The sequence below is a fragment of the Nansenia antarctica genome (genome assembly GCF_963989245.1).
Source record: "Nansenia antarctica genome assembly, chromosome: 2".
In the NCBI taxonomy this organism is placed as follows: domain Eukaryota; kingdom Metazoa; phylum Chordata; class Actinopteri; order Argentiniformes; family Microstomatidae; genus Nansenia; species Nansenia antarctica.
Window position 1 is genome coordinate 44,450,916 of NC_137675.1, and position 20,175 is coordinate 44,471,090.

The window sequence follows — 20,175 nt, forward strand, 5'->3', positions numbered from 1 at the left end:
CTTCAGTGTGGAAATGGATTCCGTGCGAGAGCGCGCGGCCGCGGATCTAGCTCAAGTTGGGGCGTGTGTGCGCGTGCACGGCCAGACCGACAACACAGAGACGATCTGCTGTTTATGAATTATTATACCCAACAAGTGTCAAGGTAGGAAATAATCCTGACTTGCTATGACATGTTAAATGTAGCAACGATTATGTTCCGTATGTCTTTATCATTTGATGACTGTGTCTGTTTTTAAATATCTCTTAAAAAAGAGCACAACAGATTGCAAAAGCCTTTACAGAGATTATTTGATTCCAATTTCACGGAAACCAAAGGACATAAAAAAAAAATCCCAGCTAAAACGTATTTTTTGTGTTGGACAAAACATTTGATCTCGGCGCATATGTGACGTCACTGGAGAGAAAAACTGCACCTTAGCGCGTACTTCCTGGTTACTACCATCTGCATGTTGCAAGCTGTTTGGGACAGGAATGGTACGAGTAGGGCGTAACTGGGTTGGGACGATTCGTATCGCAATTACAATCCTAGGATTCCCATACACTGTTTGCTCCCAAGGAATCAGGTATGTAGTTAGCATTTATAGGCGGTTCTCCTTAAGTCAACATCTCTTAGGATCTGTTTGTCATTAAAGGCTTATTCACTATAGTTGTGTATGTTCTAACTTAACAAACACTTGTCATTTGATTTAATTCATTTGACACCATACACTTAAATCTCAACTATTTGATAAATAGTCTCTCTCTCTCTCTCTCTCTCTCTCTCTCTCTCTCTCTCTCTCTCTCTCTCTCTCTCTCTCTCTCTCTCTCTCTCTCTCTCTCTCTCTCAGGCCTCCTCTCTTGTGCTCCTCTCCTGCCCAGTTTGCCTTCAGAAGCGTCAGTAGTAGCTGTGGTCTGTGTGTGTCTGGTGCCTCCACCATGACCTCTTCAGCCCCTCACAGCAAGTCTAGATGCCTGCAGTACTCAGGCTCAGAGGTGCTGCGCTTCTCAGTACCGGATGACAAGGTGGACTGGAAGAGTGACTGGCCCCTGTACACCCCAGTGAGCTACACAGCCCCCGCGGTGCTCAACGGGCCCGCCTGGGCAGATCCTGACATCGGGTGAGCGAAGGGACAAAGTGCTACAAATCAAGAGATCTGGGTCTATTTTCTGTTCCATTGATTTACTCATTGATTCTCATTCTGAGGAGTTATTTTCAACTATTTAGATATCAATCTGCTGACAGTTTTCAGCTTTCAAGATATTGACTGCCCACGCTGTCCTACGAGTTGGCTACGTCATTACCCCAGGTTTAAAATCTTCACATTTGTTACCTGTTGGTTTTAGAACTGATGTTCTAACCTCTGGTCCTCTGGTACTGGTCTGTCACAGCTAATAGAACCCTCTGGTACTGGTCTGTCACACCTAATAGAACCCTCTGGTCCTCTAGTACTGGTCTGTCACACCTAATAGAACCCTCTAGTACTGGTCTGTCACACCTAATAGAAGCCTCTGGTCCTCTGGTACTGGTCTGTCACACCTAATAGAACCATCTGGTCCTCTGGTACTGGTCTGTCTCACCTAATAGAACCCTCTGGTCCTCTAGTACTGGTCTGTCTCACCTAATAGAACCCTCTGGTCCTCTGGTACTGGTCTGTCTCACCTAATAGAACCCTCTGGTCCTCTGGTACTGGTCTGTCACACCTAATAGAAGCCTCTGGTCCTCTGGTACTGGTCTGTCACACCTAATAGAACCCTCTGGTCCTCTGGTACCACTAGAACAGCCTACCAGATGATCTGAGGCAGCAGAAAGTGTGGATATTTCCCCCTCAGAAACATTGTGTCTTGTTCTGTCTCCATTTGAATGAATTGTGTGTTGTTGCATCAGTGTCTCAGTCCACCATGATCACGTGATAGTGTCAACTATTAGTCCACTATTCTCAGTCCAAACATATTTCTTTGCTCTGTATTTGTATGTGTATAAGACTTCACACTTTACCATACTGCATGTGCCTTATTTTAACTGTGCTATATCAATACAATTTGATTGATTGATTGATTGAGTAGGTGTCGAAGACGGCTTCGTTGTTTTCTTATTCCACAGGTCTTTCTCCCCGCTGTTCAACTCTCTGGACGGGGCTGTGGACCGGAGGAGCCATGGTGGAGACTACCGGGTGGAGCAGGGCAAGCCACTGTGAGCCTCCATCCAACAAGCTGATCCTATACTCTGACCTCTCATCCAACACTGTGACCTCTCATCCAACACTCTGACCCCTCATCCAACACTCTGACCTCTCATCCAACACTCTGACCCCTCATCCAACACTGTGACCTCTCATCCTACACTCTGACCTCTCATCCTACACTCTGACCTCTCATCCAACACTCTGACCTCTCATCCTACACTCTGACCTCTCATCCAACACTCTGACCTCTCATCCAACACTCTGACCTCTCATCCAACACTCTGACCTCTCATCCTACACTCTGACCTCTCATCCAACACTCTGACCTCTCATCCTACACTCTGACCTCTCATCCAACACTCTGACCCCTCATCCAACACTCTGACCTCTCATCCAACACTCTGACCTCTCATCCAACACTGTGACCTCTCATCCAACACTGTGACCTCTCATCCAACACTGTGACCCCTCATCCAACACTCTGACCCCTCATCCAACACTGTGACCCCTCATCCAACACTCTGACCTCTCATCCAACACTCTGACCTCTCATCCAACACTGTGACCTCTCATCCAACACTGTGACCTCTCATCCAACACTGTGACCCCTCATCCAACACTCTGACCCCTCATCCAACACTGTGACCCCTCATCCAACACTCTGACCCCTCATCCAACACTCTGATCCCTCATCCAACACTCTGACCCCTCATCCAACACTCTGATCCCTCATCCAACACTCTGACCCCTCATCCAACACTCTGACCCCTCATCCAACACTCTGACCTCTCATCCAACACTCTGACCTCTCATCCTACACTCTGACCTCTCATCCAACACTCTGACCCCTCATCCAACACTCTGACCCCTCATCCAACACTGTGACCTCTCATCCAACACTCTGACCCCTCATCCAACACTGTGACCCCTCATCCAACACTCTGACCCCTCATCCAACACTCTGATCCCTCATCCAACACTCTGACCCCTCATCCAACACTCTGACCCCTCATCCAACACTCTGACCTTTCATTGATTTCTCATCCAACACTCTGACCCCTCATCCAACACTGTGACCTCACTAACTCGGTTACTGATGACCATGACACAACAAACAGACAAAGGAGTGGATGAGTGATGGAGACCTCATTTCAAAGTGAAGTAACAGATGGATGATTCATGTGTTTATGAGCTGAAAACACTCTTGCGCCCCCTCTAGAAACCCACACGGACGCACTGGTTTAACTGGGAGAGGGCTGCTGGGACGCTGGGGACCCAATCACGCAGCAGATCCTGTTGTTACCAGGTAACGCTCCACTTTATCTTTACCGTGTGCCCTGAGCCACCTTTCCAATGATGTAACCCTTATCGACACAGTCCCCTCAGCCAGATCAACCGTAGCCTTAATCTCGCACACCTCATTTTCATTGGTTTATATTCCATGTCAAACCTCCTTCCATTACATGCGTCGGGGGCAGCAGGTAGCCTAGAGGTTGGAGAGGCCTGCTAACAGTCGCTGGTTCGATCCCCCGGCCTCAGGAGGGAGCTGCATGTGAGCTGGTGACTGGAGGGTTGCTGGCGTCATATCATATGATCGGAAAATAATGTTGATGATTCCGAGCCTCGTCCTCAAAGCCTGATGAGACTCCAAATGGAGATGGGGTTCAAAATAGGGCTGGGACGATTCGTCGACGTCGTCGACGTAATCGACTACGTCAATACGTCGACTTGCGTAATGTGCGTCGGTGCGTCGTAAATAAACAACATGGCTGCGACCAGTGCAAACATGGAGGAGGCAGAGCAGCTAAGGTGTTGGAGTACTTTACAAAAAAAGAAAACAATTTGGTGGTCTGTAAATTGTGCAGAAATGAAATGGCCTATCACAGCAGTACGTCTGCAATGAACGAGCACCTCAAGCGAAAGCATCCTGGAGCTCTTTGTGAAGACAGCCGCAAGATAGCACCGTAAGTCAGCGTTGTATTTCTGTTCACTTTTCCGGCCGTGTATGAGTGAAAAATGGATAGCTACTAGCTAATGTTACACAAGCAATGTAGCTCACCACAGTTTGTATGTCTTGTCTTCTGGTGTTAGTAACGTTAGCTATGTAGCTGGCTAGCTACGGTAGCCTATTGTCATTGTGGTGCTCGCACCTACTGTACGTTATCTAGCTCGTAGCTCGCATGCTACGTTAGCATCAATTTAGCTAATCATAACATAGCAGCGAGAGTAACGTTAGCTAGCTATGTAGCTACTAGCTAGCTATGTGTTGTGGTGATGGACAGACTTCTAAATGGCCATGTTGGCATTCAAGTTGGCTAAACATAGCAGTGAGGTGGAAATGAAGGGGCCTACACATGATAAGATTTTTTAAAATATTTTTTTATCGAACAGTAAAAAAAAATATCGTTAGGCTAATCGACAAATTAGTCGTTAGACTAACCGACTAATCGGAAAAATAATCGCTAGATTAATCGTTAGGAAAATAGTCGTTTGGGACAGCCCTAGTTCAAAAGAACTTCATATTCTGATCTGGTCATTCATTAAACCTGGTTTGTACGTAAATTAAAAGCACGCTGAAGAAGAGGAAGTGAAGAGAGCTGATGTGGAGAAGGGAAGGCCAGTGACGTTCTCTCAAAAAGAACACTCAATTGGAGGTGGCTGTAAAATACACTCTTATGTTGGATACTTTAGATGGGTTGATGATAATTCTGCATCCTGGAAGTTGTTTTCATCCAAATTGCACTTCATGGACTGAATTAGAGGCCATTCCAACTCTCCTGAAGCTGCTCCTCACCCTGCTGCCTGGCCTAACAGTGTGTTTCACTGCGCTCCAGGTGGAAGAGGGACCCTGCTGGGAAGCAAGTGTCCCATCCAGTGTCCAAGCGGCCCGTTCTGCAGTTTGTGTCCATCAAGAGGAGAGACTGTGGGGAGTGGGCCATCCCAGGGGTCAGTGAGACTTCTTTAACGCCTTCCCTTTCTTCTCCCTTTCTCTTGGCTGTGTTCTGTGACCACTGTCTTTCTGAGTATTTGCTGTCTTTTAGAACTGCGTGTGTGTGCGTATGTGTGTGTATGAATGTGTGTGTGTGCGTGTGCGTGTGCGCGTGCGCGTGCGTGTGCATGTGTGTGTGTGCGTATGTAAGTAAGTAAAGCTTTATTTATATAGCGCCTTTCGTACATGAAATGCAACTCAAAGCGCTTGTGTGTGCGTGTGTGTGTGCGTATGTGTGTATGAATGTGTGTGTTTATGTGTGTGTATGAATGTGTGTGTGTGTGTGTATGTGTGTGCGCGTGTGTGTGTGCGTATGTGTGTGTGTGTATGAATATGTGTGCGTGCGTGTGTGTGTGTATGAATGTGTTTGTGTGTGTGTGTGTGTGTGTGTGTATGAATGTGTGTGCGTGTGTGTGTGTGTGTGTGTGTGTATGAATGTGTGTGCGTGTGTGTGTGTGTGTGCGTATGTGTGTATGAATATGTGTGTGTGTGTGTGTGTGTGTGTGTGTGTGTGTGTCCTGGCAGGGTATGGTAGACCCGGGGGAGCTGGTGTCTCTCACCCTGCAGCGTGAGTTCTCTGAGGAGGCTCTGAACAGTCTGGCCGCCCCGCCTCAGGAGAGAGACACGATCCACCAGCGCATCACCGAGCTTTTCTCCTCCCCAGCCCTGCAGGTCCGACTCCTCCTCAGACTCATCCTGGTTCATTTCATTCACTTCATTCTTCAGGGTTCCCACGGGTCCTTGAAATCCTTGAAAGTTTGTGAATTTGAGAAAAAGAAATCAAGGTCTTCAAAGTTTTTGAAAATAGACATGGGTCATTGAAAGTGCTTGAATTCCCCTCTCTCTTTCTCTCTCTAAAAAGATAATATATATTAAAAAATGTTTTACTTAGTCAACTAGTTCTGTCTCAAACTGTGCCGTGTTGGGTCCTTGAATTTGAGGGAATTGAGTCTTGAAAGCCCTTGAAAGGTGCTTGAAAGGTGCTTAAATTTGATGTTTCAGAAGGTGTGGCAACCCAGATTTTTTTACATATTGGGTTTCCCCGCAGCACTTTTTATACATAGTCCCCCTATTTTCATGGCACCAAAAGTATTTGAACAGATTCATATTTAGTATTTGGTCGCATATACTTTGCATGCAAAAAACTGCCTGAAGACTATGACCCATTGACCCTACCAGTTAGTGGGTATCTTCAGGTATTGTTTGTTTTTATGTATGTTTGCCTAAAATCTTATCTTCAGGAAATTAAAATGCATTTTCAATTGGATTTAAATCTGAATATTGTCTTGGCCAGTCAAGAACTCCCCCGTTTGGCCCTGAAAACTCCCTAGTTGCTATGGCAGGATGTTTGGGCTCCTTGTCTTCCTGTATGATGAAGCATCGTCCAATGAGCTTGGAGAAATGTACTTGTACTCCAACAGACAAGATGTTTCTGTACACTTCAGAATAGATTCTGCTGTTACCGTCAGCGCTTACATCATCAATTGAGACAAGTTAACCAGTTCTAGTGGCAGCTATACATGCCCAAACCATCACCTCCACCATGATTCACAGTTGATGGAATGCAGTGGGTCTTGGGCAATTCCTTTTCTCTTCAAGCTTTCCTCTTGCAATCACTCTAGTACATGATCATATTCACTCTAGTACATGACCATATTCACTCTAGTACATGATTATATTCACTCTAGTACATGACCATATTCATGTCCATGTCAGTCCACTCTGTGTGATGTCCCTGCGCCAGGTGTTCTTGGGCCGGCCTCTCTTCCTTTTGCCTTGGGGGTTCCATCTAAGGGCCTGTCTGGTGGTGCTGGTGTTTGGTTTGCGTAGTGTGTGGCCGATCCATCCCCACCTTCTTCTCTTGATTTGTTCTTCCACTGGTTGTTCGCCTGTTCTCTGCCAGAGATCGTTGTTACTGATGGTATCTGGCCAGTGGATGTTCAGGATCCGCCTCAGGCATCTGTTGATGAATGACTGCACTCTAGTCATTGTGATCTTGGTTGTCCTCCACGTCTCTGATCCGTATAGGAGTACTGGCTTGATGTTGGATTTGAAGAGTCTGATCTTTGTCCGCTGACTGATTACCTTGGAGCTACAGATGTTCTTTAGTTGGATGTATGAGGCCCTTGCCTTGCTGATTCTTGCTCTGACATCTGCCTCCGTGCCACCCTTCTTGTCTATGATGCTACCTAGGTAGGTGAAGGATTCTACTTCCTCGAGTGCTGTTCCCTCCAGGTTTACTGGGTCTTCGTTGTTTGTGTTGATTTTTAGTATTTAGTATTTGGTCGCATATACTTTGCATGCAAAAAACTGCCTGAAGACTATGACCCATTGACCCTACCAGTTAGTGGGTATCTTCAGGTATTGTTTGTTTTTATGTATGTTTGCCTAAAATCTTATCTTCAGGAAATTAAAATGCATTTTCAATTGGATTTAAATCTGAATATTGTCTTGGCCAGTCAAGAACTCCCCCGTTTGGCCCTGAAAACTCCCTAGTTGCTATGGCAGGATGTTTGGGCTCCTTGTCTTCCTGTATGATGAAGCATCGTCCAATGAGCTTGGAGAAATGTACTTGTACTCCAACAGACAAGATGTTTCTGTACACTTCAGAATAGATTCTGCTGTTACCGTCAGCGCTTACATCATCAATTGAGACAAGTTAACCAGTTCTAGTGGCAGCTATACATGCCCAAACCATCACCTCCACCATGATTCACAGTTGATGGAATGCAGTGGGTCTTGGGCAATTCCTTTTCTCTTCAAGCTTTCCTCTTGCAATCACTCTAGTACATGATTATATTCACTCTAGTACATGACCATATTCACTCTAGTACATGATCATATTCACTCTAGTACATGACCATATTCACTCTAGTACATGATCATATTCACTCTAGTACATGATCATTATTCACTCTAGTACATGATCATATTCACTCTAGTACATGATCATATTCACTCTAGTACATTATCATATTCACTCTAGTACATGATCATATTCACTCTAGTACATGATCATATTCCTCTAGTACATGATCATATTCCTCTAGTACATGATCATATTCACTCTAGTACATGATCATATTCACTCTAGTACATGATCATATTCCTCTAGTACATGATCATATTCCTCTAGTACATGATCATATTCCTCTAGTACATGATCATATTCACTCTACTACATGATCATATTCACTCTAGTACATGATCATATTCACTCTAGTACTTACTTACTTACGCCTATCGCTCCTTTTGGAGGAGTATAGGCCGTCGACAATAGTTCGCCAGGGTCCTCTGTCCTGTGCTTTGCTTTCCAGCTGTTTCCATGTCAGTCCACTCTGTGTGATGTCCCTGCGCCAGGTGTTCTTGGGCCGGCCTCTCTTCCTTTTGCCTTGGGGGTTCCATCTAAGGGCCTGTCTGGTGGTGCTGGTGTTTGGTTTGCGTAGTGTGTGGCCGATCCATCCCCACCTTCTTCTCTTGATTTGTTCTTCCACTGGTTGTTCGCCTGTTCTCTGCCAGAGATCGTTGTTACTGATGGTATCTGGCCAGTGGATGTTCAGGATCCGCCTCAGGCATCTGTTGATGAATGACTGCACTCTAGTCATTGTGATCTTGGTTGTCCTCCACGTCTCTGATCCGTATAGGAGTACTGGCTTGATGTTGGATTTGAAGAGTCTGATCTTTGTCCGCTGACTGATTACCTTGGAGCTACAGATGTTCTTTAGTTGGATGTATGAGGCCCTTGCCTTGCTGATTCTTGCTCTGACATCTGCCTCCGTGCCACCCTTCTTGTCTATGATGCTACCTAGGTAGGTGAAGGATTCTACTTCCTCGAGTGCTGTTCCCTCCAGGTTTACTGGGTCTTCGTTGTTTGTGTTGATTTTTAGTATTTTGGTCTTTGCTTGGTGGATGTTGAGGCCTAGTTGTGTTGAGGTGTCTGCCAGGATGTTCGTCTTCTCCTGCATCTGTTGTCGACTGTGGGATAGTAGGGCAAGGTCGTCTGCGAAGTCTAGGTCGTCCAGTTGTGTTGTGAGTGTCCACTGGATCCCGTTTCTCCTCTGTGCCGTTGTGGTCTTCAATATCCAGTCGATGGCCAGGAGGAAGAGGAAGGGGGACAGTATACCGTCTTGCCTTACTCCGGTCTTCACTTGGAAGCTTTGTGTGAGCTGCCCGCTGTGTATGACTCTGCAGGTCATTCCTTCATAGGAGTTCCTCATGATGTTGACAAGCTTTTCTGGTATGCCGTAGTGTCGAAGCAATTTCCAGAGGGTGTTTCTGTGGAGACTGTCAAATGCCTTCTCGTAGTCTACAAACTTGATGTATAGTGGAGAGTTCCATTCCAATGATTGCTCGACTATGATTCGGAGGGTTGCAATCTGGTCCACACTAGGGATGGACGGTTTTTCGGTTAAACCGAAAACCGGGGTTTATAAAAATAGAAACGTTTTTTTATCAAAACCGTCTGAAACCGGATTTTTAAAAAAAAAAAAAAAAAAAAATTTTAAGAATAAAATAGAATAAGAATAAAACTGGAACATGTCACATGTTTGTCGTGTGTGAAAATAACAATGATACAGTCTGAATCTGCCGCGCAATGAGTGAGAGGTTTGGTCAGTTGTGAAGAATAACTGAGGATTAATATCTAATTGGGATTATATTTAAGGGTAACGAATCACTCTATGGGAAAGATAGTTGCCTTCAGTTATTGGTAGATAGGAAAGGTTTTTTTACAATTACTCGCTTACATTTAATAAGATCATTTTCGCTGCTCTCTGTAAAGCGCATTGGGTCACTTTTGTGAGAAATGCGCTATAGAAATAAAATGTGATTTGATTTGATATCAATCAATCAATCAAACTTTATTTATGTTCTATAGCACAAATCATGCATTGAATGTAACTCCAAGTGCAGTATTTACTAAACCACAATATAATAAAACAAGAGCTATACGGATCAAGAGTGTTTGTGCACAGCGCCACTGTGTGTGAAGGCGCTACTGAAAGTGATGACAGAACGCATGTCTCAGAAGATACGCGGTCACTTAGTGACGCAAAGGTAGTTCTGTATTTATCTCTATCTGTATTAGTACATTTATTTTGAAAGCTATATTTTGACAGCTCTACCATGGGCACTTTTATTTTGATGGGGCATTCTTTGTTGATTGACTTAGGACAGTTCAGGACGAGTCAGTCTCGCGGCATGTGGTTTTTATGAAAAGCTTTAAGTATGTTCACTGCATAATTCTAAGTCTAATATTTCAGTGATTATTGAGCAGTATTCAGATATTTAAATACATTGAGCAGCAGCTGAAACTTTGTCTAAGAACCAAGATATTGAGAAAGCAGTTCATTCAATGAAGACGCTGTTCCAAGAGATGATCTTCCGTGCAGGCGTGCACCCTGGATCAGCGGAGCTGGTGTGTTAAGTGTTCATGTGTTTTCATGTATGGTGTAGCTTACAAAAGTCTGCCTTTCCACTTATATTTGTGAAACTAAGTAGCCTAAATGTGTTGCGACTGTGCTTACGGTGTTTTAATGGTGTTCGACATGAGTGTATTGTAGCAGTAGGGCTCAATTATTTGAAATTGGCGCTCTCTTTTTTTTTTTTCTTTTTTTTTTTTTACATTTTTTAATGTATTTTTCGGTTAACCGGAAAACCGCGGTTTTACTCTCTGACGTTTTTTCGGTTTCAATAATTGGAAACCGTCCATCCCTAGTCCACACATGATCTATTGGACCGGAAGCCTGCCTGCTGGTCTCTTAGCTGCGGATCCACCGCTTTCTTTATTCGTTCGAGGAGGATTCTGTTGAAGATTTTTCCTGGCACTGATAAAAGCATGATTCCTCTGTAGTTGTGGCATTGGCTGAGGTCTCCTTTCTTAGGTATTTTGACCAAGTAGCCTTCTTTCCAATCTGTTGGCCCTTCCTCTTCCTCCCAGGTCTTCTCGAACAGGGGGTGTAGCATCTCTACCGAGGTGTCTATGTCTGCCTTCAGTGCCTCGGCAGGGATGTTGTCTGGTCCTGCTGCCTTACTATTCTTTAGTTGTGCAATGGCCTGTTGGATTTCCTGCTTGCTGGGCTTTCCACAGTTGATGACTATGTCAGTCTCCGCAGGTTGAATGTCCGGGGGGTTAGGTGGTGTCGGTCTATTCAGGAGTTCTTCAAAATACTCTGCCCATCCCTCTTGCTGTTGGTCCAGTCTTGTGATGGTCTTTCCTTCCTTGTTTTTGATTGGTCGTTCTGGTCTGCTGAACTTTCCGGACAGTTTCTTGGTGGTGTCATACAGTTCCTTCATGTTTCCTTTTGCTGCTGCCTCTTCTGCTTCTTTAGCCAGGTTGTCGATGTAGTTTCGCTTGTCCTTCTTGGCATTTCTTTTTACCTTTCTGTTTGCCTCAGTGTACTCTCTTTGGGCTTTTGCCTTGGTTGCCCTTGTTCGGCTGTTGTTAACTTCTGTCTTTTTCTGTCTCCTTTCTTCTATGTTGAGTAGTGTTTCTGCTGATATCCACTCTTTATGGTTTCTCTTCTTTATTCCAATCACTTCCTTACATGTTGTTATGAGGGTTTCCCTTATCCTTTCCCATTGGTCTTGCTGGTCTCCTTCGTCACTGCTTAGATCTTGCAAGGCTTGATATCTGTTCTTCAGCTTCAGTGTGAACACTTCTCTTGTCTGTGTCTTTTAAGAGGTGGACATTGAATTTCTGTTTCTTTGATGTTTCCATCCAGTGCTTCTTCAGTTTCAACTTGAGCGTAGCGCTTAGTAGGTGGTGGTCTGATGCTATGTCTGCTCCTCGCCTTACTGGCAGGTCCTGTAGTGATTTCCTGAACTTGCTGGTTATGCAGAAGTGGTCTATCTGGTTCTCGGTCACTCCATCCGGTGATACCCAGGTTGCCTTGTGGATCCTCTTTTGTGGGAAGACGCTTCCTCCGATAACCAGGTTGTTCAGGGCACAGGTGTCCACAAATCTCTCTCCATTCTCATTAATTTCTCCTAGGCCATGCTTTCCCATCACTTTTTCGAAGCCTGTGTTGTCTCTGCCAATCTTTGCATTGAAGTCCCCCATGAGAATGTTGATGTCTTTTCCTTTTTGTTGATCCAGGATGCTCTGCAGTCTGTTGTAGAAATCATCCTTTTTTCCATCGTCGCTGTCATTGGTTGGTGCATAGCATTGTATCACGTTCAACTTGATTTTCCTTTTCTTGGTTCTGAAGGTGGCTGTTATAATTCTTGATCCATGTGCCTCCCATCCAATCAGTGCTTTCTTTGCTGTTGTTGATAGCAAAAGGCCAACCCCCTCAGTGTGAGGGGCTTTGTCTTCTTCGTGCCCAGAGTAGAGTAGCAGCTCTCCTGTCTGCAGTCTTTGTTGTCCAGATTGTGTCCATCGTGACTCACTAATTCCTAAAAGGTCTAGTTTGTACCTCTTCATTTCTGCTGCTACTTATATGGTTTTTCCGGTCTCATACAAGGTCCTGACGTTCCATGTTCCAATTCGTATGTCTCTGGTTGACAGAAGGGGTTTCGGCTCTGTGACTTCTGTGACTTGACAGCTTTCATCACACAGCGTCATGTTTCCTCTCATTGAGGATCCTTCTTCTTCCAAGGCTGAGGTCTGTTCTGTTGTCAACGTTTTTGTAACAGATTGTTTTCTACGGGATGGGGTTGTTGGCCCCACGCCCAACCCCCAACCTGGAAGACCAGGTGCTGCTTTTTCGTCACTCTAGTACATGATCATATTCCTCTAGTACATGATCATATTCACTCTAGTACATGATCATATTCACTCTAGTACATGATCATATTCGACTTGCCTGTCCACAATACTTTTTTCCTGAACTCTGCAGGTTTTTAAGGTTTTTGCAAACTAACCTGGCAATCCTGTTTTTTGTTGTTTTTAGATTAGATTAGATTAGATTCAACCTTTGTTATTGGACAGTAAAACGAAATGTATTTTTTGCTCAAGGCACAGGGTCCGCAATTAGGGGTTAAATGCCTTGCTCAAGGGCACAACGGTAGTGGTAGGCACCTTAGATATAATGCCGGCAACTCTCCAGTCACCAGCTGGCATCTGGCTCCCTCCTGAGGCGGGGATCGAACCAGCGCCCTTCCGTTTGCTAGCCGGCCTCTCTAACCTCTAGGCTAGCAGTTGGCTAGTAGAGGCCCAGTAGGGTTGGTACCTTTCAGCGTAGCCTCTCTAATTCTGCTGGTTAAATCTTCTGTGGATGGTAGTCTGACACATGCATGCCTACCTCTCGGAGAGTGTTCCTGATCTGTCAGACAGTTCTTTGGGGATTCTTCTTAATTCTGATGAGCAGTGATCCACTGCAGAGGTCTTCCATGGCCCACCAGGCCATATGTGATTGCTGAGCTCACCAGTGCTTTCTTTCTCTTTGAATGATGTTCAGATGTTAGTTTTGGTAAGCCTGCGGTTTTGGCTGTGGTTTTGATTGATTATTTACGTTTTTCAGCCTCAAAATGGCTTCATTGACGTTCAGTGGCGCCCCGTTGTGGTCCTCATGTTGACATACACGTATAGCAGACACATAGCAGACTCCCAAGGCAAACGCAAAGCCTAGAATCAAGACTGCACAGATGATGTGCCAGAACACACCTGACTAAACACATATTTTTGGTGCCATAAAAAATGGGGACTATTTATAAAAAATGTGTGAAATGGAAAAAACAATACGTATACAAATACCCGAAAATACAAGCTGAGAATCTATACTAGGAACTGTTTTGTTTTTGGAGTATGGAGCCAAAATAAGTCTATCTGTCTTGTTCTCTCACTCCCTCATGCTTCTCAGGTCTATAAGGGCTATGTCGATGACCCAAGAAATACTGACAATTCTTGGATGGAAACTGTTGCTGTCAACTTCCATGATGAAACAGGTTTATAAATTAATACTTGTATTTATACTTTAAGTTGATCAGAGTGTTTAGGATCTTTCAAGCTGTAATCCATGACTTCCTGTTTCACTGGGGTATAAATATGTGACACGTTCTAATGCTTTGGTCCTCATATCGGGTTCCAATGTAATGATCAGACTTTTCTTTCGAAAAATGTGAATACAATGTGTTGAAAATCAATGACATATCGCTAGTCAACTAACACAGCTTGCTTTGTGAGTGCTAACAATGTAAAGTAGTGTTCTAGTTAACTAGGTAACAATGTAAAGTAGTGTTCTAGTTAACTAGCTAGCAGTGGGGGATTACTCACCGAATCCATTGCGTTGCAGTGTTTTGGCTTGACTAGTGAGTTTGTGTTGTGATTCTCAACAACGTTGAAACATAGTTCCGTGTTTCAAAAGAAAAGTCTGAAAATGTTTGATTGGTTGCTGATATGAGGACCAAAGCATTAGAACGTGTCAGAGGTGACACAGAGGCCATATTCCCATACATCAATATGGGAAAGATAAGAGAACACACAAATCAAATGAATGTGTTCCAGGTCACGGCACCAATTTAACATGGTCCGTCCGTTGTGCGCAACGTACTAAAGCGCTAACGAATTAACCGCTATCCTACCAGAACCTAGGCTTTGGTTTGGGCTACGGTGACGCTACTTCAGGTCTCAGGTCAGCAACGCTAAACCTAGCCATCCGCTAACATTGTTGAAGTTGCCACTGGCCCTCTAATATTAAGATGACATTTAATTAAAACAGGTGAGCACTTCCACTGGAAAGATGTTAGTAAATGAATGGCCCAGATTTTCTTACATGCGGTGAAAGCGGGTTTCTAAAAGCTAGCAGGAAATCTGGGCCATTCATTTACTAACATCTTTCCAGTGGAAGTGCTCAATTGAAACCAACGCGAAACCCTTCCTCGTTTGACCTTTGAGCTTGTTTATTTATTTTTAAATTTAAAAATGTCTATGTCTGGAAAGAGGGCAACAATTTTCCCTGGACTCTATGTCTGGAAAGACAAAGAACATTGCTAGCAGATTAAGTGTGTATTGTATCAGCAACCTGCTCTTGCTGTCTATAGTAGAATGTTCAGCTTTGGATAAGGCTCTCTCACAACTGAAGATTTTTCTGTGTTGCCTAGGTAACAGTGTGAGTGAGCTGCCATTGCAAGCCGGTGATGATGCAGGGCAAGTCCACTGGATTGACCTTGACTCCGCCCTTTCCCTCTATGCAAGCCACTCCCACTTCCTGGAGGTGGTCGCCAAGGAAAGACAGGCCCATTGGTGACCCGTCTGGACAGGAAGATGAAGATGATTAACACTTTACGTTGACTCAAGGTTAAGTTGGCAGTGTGTCAGACCTCATCAGTAACTACTACTATGTATGCAAAGGACTACCTCATTGTAGGTAATCTGTTTTATGGCACTGAGAATATTGTTTGCTTGATTTCCCTAAATTGGAAATAATTGTGGAAATTAGTTTTGGAGATAAATGAAGGGTTAGGGTTAATAATGAAGAAAGAAGTATTGCTAGTACTGCACTCGTTCATTTTGTATTTATATGAAGGAATATATACACTCACCCAACACTATTAGGAACACTCTACTAATACTGGGTAGGGCCTCCCTTTACTCTCAACAGCCTCAATTCTTCGTGGCATTGATTTCACAAGATGTTGGAAACGTTCCTTTGAGATTCTGGTCCATGATGACATGATTGCATCACACAATTCTTTCACAGATTTTTCAGGTGCACTTTCAAGCTGTGAATCTCCTGTTCTACCACATCCCAAAGGTGTTCGATTAGATTAACACTAGAACAGCGACGTTTTTTTACCTACTTTTAGCGCGACGAGGTGTCGAATCACACGACCACTCTTCACAATGGGGGAGTGTGTACTGACGCACAAAAATCGCTGGATGGCGATGTCACACAAGAAGAGAAAATGACAAGATCACTAGGCTACCTCTAAAAATGCATATAAAGTTCCTATGCGCAGAGAAGCAGAGAAGTGGGGAAATTATTAGCACAATCTGATATGAAGCTTGAGTCAGCTGAAAACAAACTACAAATTAAATGATATACATGGAGAGGAGATTGATTGTGACTGCGGGAGCTTTACTAATGAATGAAAGTTGATTATCATTATTAAAAAAGAATAGTAATAAATATTGCAATATTGTGTTATCATAATTATGAGCTTCACAGTGATAAAGTCTGTTTATTTGTCGTGAAATTCGCCGGTAACGTCAGCCTGTCAGCCCCTGCAACTGCTATATTATATGTTATTATATGGAATGGCTGAATATGTTCATTCTTTTTATTTTGATTACATTATATGTAATTATATGTATACCAAATTGTATTTGGTATAATGACAAATAAACTTGAAACTTGAATGATCTCACAGGAGCGCGTGCATGCACGGTAAAGTGGAGAGGAGATTGATCGGGACTGCAGGAGTTTTCATTAGGCTACTAATGAATGATGGTTGATTATTATAATAAAACAAATAATAGTAATAAATACATTACAATACAAATACAATACATACCCGCGTTGGGACTGCCGCTTCTGTTCCCGGTCCTGTCTCCTGTCTTTTTGTATCCTGTCTTTTTGTATCCTGTCCTGTCTCTTTTTGTATCCTGTCTTTTTGTATCCTGTCTTATCCTTTTTGTATCCTGTCCCGCCGACCTCCGCTGCCTTCCACCCCGCCATCTCCTGCCTCTCACCGCCTTCACTACTGGACTGCAGTACTCACCGCCTTCACTACCGGACTGCAGTACTCACCGCCTCACCGTTCCTGTCCCCCGGCTCTGTGTTGCCGACCGACCCGCTGCGCGCCGCTCTCAGACATCGCTGGCCCGGCCGTGCTGTGCTACTACCCTCGTCCCGGGAGGTAGCCACCGCTCCCTCCCCGGTTCGGGGGTTGCCATCTCCGCAGGTGAGTGTCGGTCCTTCCCAGCCTTCACTCACTGCTGCGCGATTTGGTCGCTGGCATGGCACGGCTAGGCTGGCCGGCCGCGCGGGTTCGGTCCCAGGCTGGCAATACTGACGACAACGGCAACGGCGGCACCGCCTGTCGTTTTGCCCTGGACTCCCGGCCATCCCACCTGCCCCCACCTCCCCCTGCCCTTCTCTCGTCTCACCTACACTCTGCCGCCGCCACATCCATCGAGGCTCCCAGCAACACCAACACCGGACTCTATACCACCCCCCCCCCCTCCCCGTTCGCTGACTCTGTGTTCCATGTTACTCGTTGTTGTTACTTGTTGTTTTTGTGTCTCCCATATATGTGTATCCTATATTGTCAGCGTCTTTGAGCATTGGAAAAGCGCTATATAAATTTAATTAATTATTATTATTATTATTATATACTGTAGGTCTATTATAAATATCCGTTCGTTATATAATATTCGTTGATGATTACATAATCAAATGTAGGCTACTGCAATGACTTTCATTACTACTGCTGTGAGAGTTGAGAGAGTTGAGTACAACTGAGTACAACCTTTCTGGTGGGGGGTGGTTTGAAGGGCTTGTTGGATGAATTGGCATCCTTTGTGTGGTGATCGGAAACGATCAAAAAGAGATCATTGAGAATAAGATGACCCTCCCCCATGCATCAACCATTACATTAAGTGATTGTAACTCACTTTAGAAACTAGTTCTTAGCCTACACGTTTATTTGTCAAAAGTTGCCTCGCTGGAACGAGACAGGCGCGCTAGACTTATACCCTTCTTCTCCTTACTTTCCTGTCTGTCTTCACTATATCAGTTCAATAAAATGAAAACTATATGAGTGGGACTGCCCCACTCAGAAAAAAACATTATACAACAACATTATATACAAAAAATACAATACAATATTATAAATATCGCCCTCTGCGCTGCGGGCTATGTCTTATTGAGTCATCTGTATTTGGAACACGAGTTGACTAGCTGGAACGAGATATATATGAGATATATATGGTACATTGCAGTCGCACGCGCCCGTCCCGCTCCAGTTCTAGTAGATCGCCGACATCATTTTATTTGATGTACACATTTCACGGCAAGAGAATTCCGATTTGTGGCGAGACAGTTTATTCACCCAACAATTGTTTGACAAGACACTACCTCTAAAAATGTTCCAGAGAAACGGGGACAGAGCAGAGAGTCAGCTGCTCTGTCAGCTTATCACCTTCGGTTTTTGTGAACGGGACGATCAGAAAGAGAGTCGTTTACCACAAAACAAGGAATGCAAAATAATGAGGCCATAACTGTATTAAAATAGAAGTCATTATCACTATTAGGCTACCGAGTATCAATCTCAATGACATTCAATTGTCAGGATTCATCTGTGATAAACAATTGCCTACTAATTACATCCCATTGAATATGTTTGCAATCTGCCATCCCGTAGCCTATTTATCATCATATTTTTCAATATACCTCCATAGCAGTCTACAGTCTAATTGAGCTATTTCTATAATTACATTATGAGAACATCAGTGTTGTTCCGCCTTTGGCTGTATTGTCTGAACGAACATTTATTTCGCCATTATTACGTCACTTATCACCTTCGGTTTTTGTGAACGGGACGATCAGAAAGAGATTCGTTTACCACAAAACAAGGTATGCAAAATAATGAGGCCATAACTGTATTAAAATAGAAGTCATTATCACTATTAGGCTACCGAGTATCAATCTCAATGACATTCAATTGTCAGGATTCATCTGTGATAAACAATTGCCTACTAATTACATCCCATTGAATATGTTTGCAATCTGCCATCCCGTAGCCTATTTATCATCATATTTTGCAATATACCTCCATAGCAGTCTACAGTCTAATTTAGCTATTTCTATAATTACATTATGAGAACATCAGTGTTGTTCCGCCTTTGGCTGTATTGTCTGAACGAACATTTATTTCGCCATTATTACGTCACTTATCACCTTCGGTTTTTGTGAACGGGACGATCAGAAAGAGAGTCGTTTACCACAAAACAAGGAATGCAAAATAATGAGGCCATAACTGTATTCAAATAGAAGTCATTATCACTATTAGGCTACCGAGTATCAATCTCAATGACATTCAATTGTCAGGATTCATCTGTGATAAACAATTGCCTACTAATTACATCCCATTGAATATGTTTGCAATCTGCCATCCCGTTGACTACTATACAATGGTGCCAACATCAACTATCCAAATATGAATCTGCGTATATCTATGTACAACCTTGTTGTAGCCTATTATTATCATAGGTCGACATGAGAATTGTTGGCTACTTCATATCATAACTGAACATTCATATCTATAGCCTATTGCATTATTTGAAAATTGACAGCGCTGGACATAGTGTCATTCAATGCACAAGCACGTAATTTCAAACGATTTTGGTCGACAGCGAAATACATTATCAATATCTTATTATCAATTGTCAATATACTCTCTCCCTTCTTCTCCTTACTTTCCTGTCTGTCTTCACTATATCTGGGACTGCCCCACTCAGAAATATCCGTTCGTTATATCGTTGATGATTACAGGCATAATCATCGCCGACATCATTTTATTTGATGTACACATTTCACGGCAAGAGACAGTTTATTCACCCAACAATTGTTTGTTCACTGCACAACATGAACACAGTGAGGATTCAAACAAACAAAATAATTAATACACTCTGCAATTGGCTACTACAATGTTGCCAAAATCAACTATCTAATGTTCGAAAACGAATCTACAAATATTAATCTGCGTATATAGGCTACAACCGTCTTGCCTGTTGTGTATTATTATCATTGCCGACACAGGTCTAATCATAACTGAACATCTGATAATAAGGTGAAGGGCAGTATTATTCATCTTTACTTTATTGGGTGAATAAACTCAATATGAATGATTGTACAGTTGTCTATAGCAGTGGTCTTCAACCGGGGGTCCGCGACCCCTATAGGGGTCCGCAGAGGTACTGCAGGATTTCTGTCATAATAATTGACAACTTTCACCAAAATAATCAGTGAGAATTAAAAAATATAACAAAAATGATATTGAGTAAGGTACAAGCATTAATAGGCAATAATAAGCTACTTTTGACAAAAACAATTTACAAAATAAATGATGCCCATGATTCT

The 20,175-nt window shown here is 43.5% G+C and overlaps 1 protein-coding gene across 1 annotated transcript; it reads left to right on the forward strand.

The window, feature by feature from the left end:
• Window positions 1–13: 13 nt before the first annotated feature.
• nudt9 (nudix (nucleoside diphosphate linked moiety X)-type motif 9) lies at window positions 14–16,341 on the forward strand (the record flags this gene model as incomplete). Its single annotated transcript, XM_080523029.1, has 8 exons — window positions 14–55; window positions 860–1,098; window positions 2,082–2,171; window positions 3,383–3,469; window positions 4,998–5,109; window positions 5,678–5,824; window positions 13,954–14,038; window positions 15,194–16,341. 8 exons carry the CDS (start codon window positions 14–16, stop codon window positions 15,337–15,339), a joined length of 948 nt encoding a protein of 315 aa, XP_080379155.1. The 3' UTR covers window positions 15,340–16,341.
• Window positions 16,342–20,175: the final 3,834 nt, after the last annotated feature.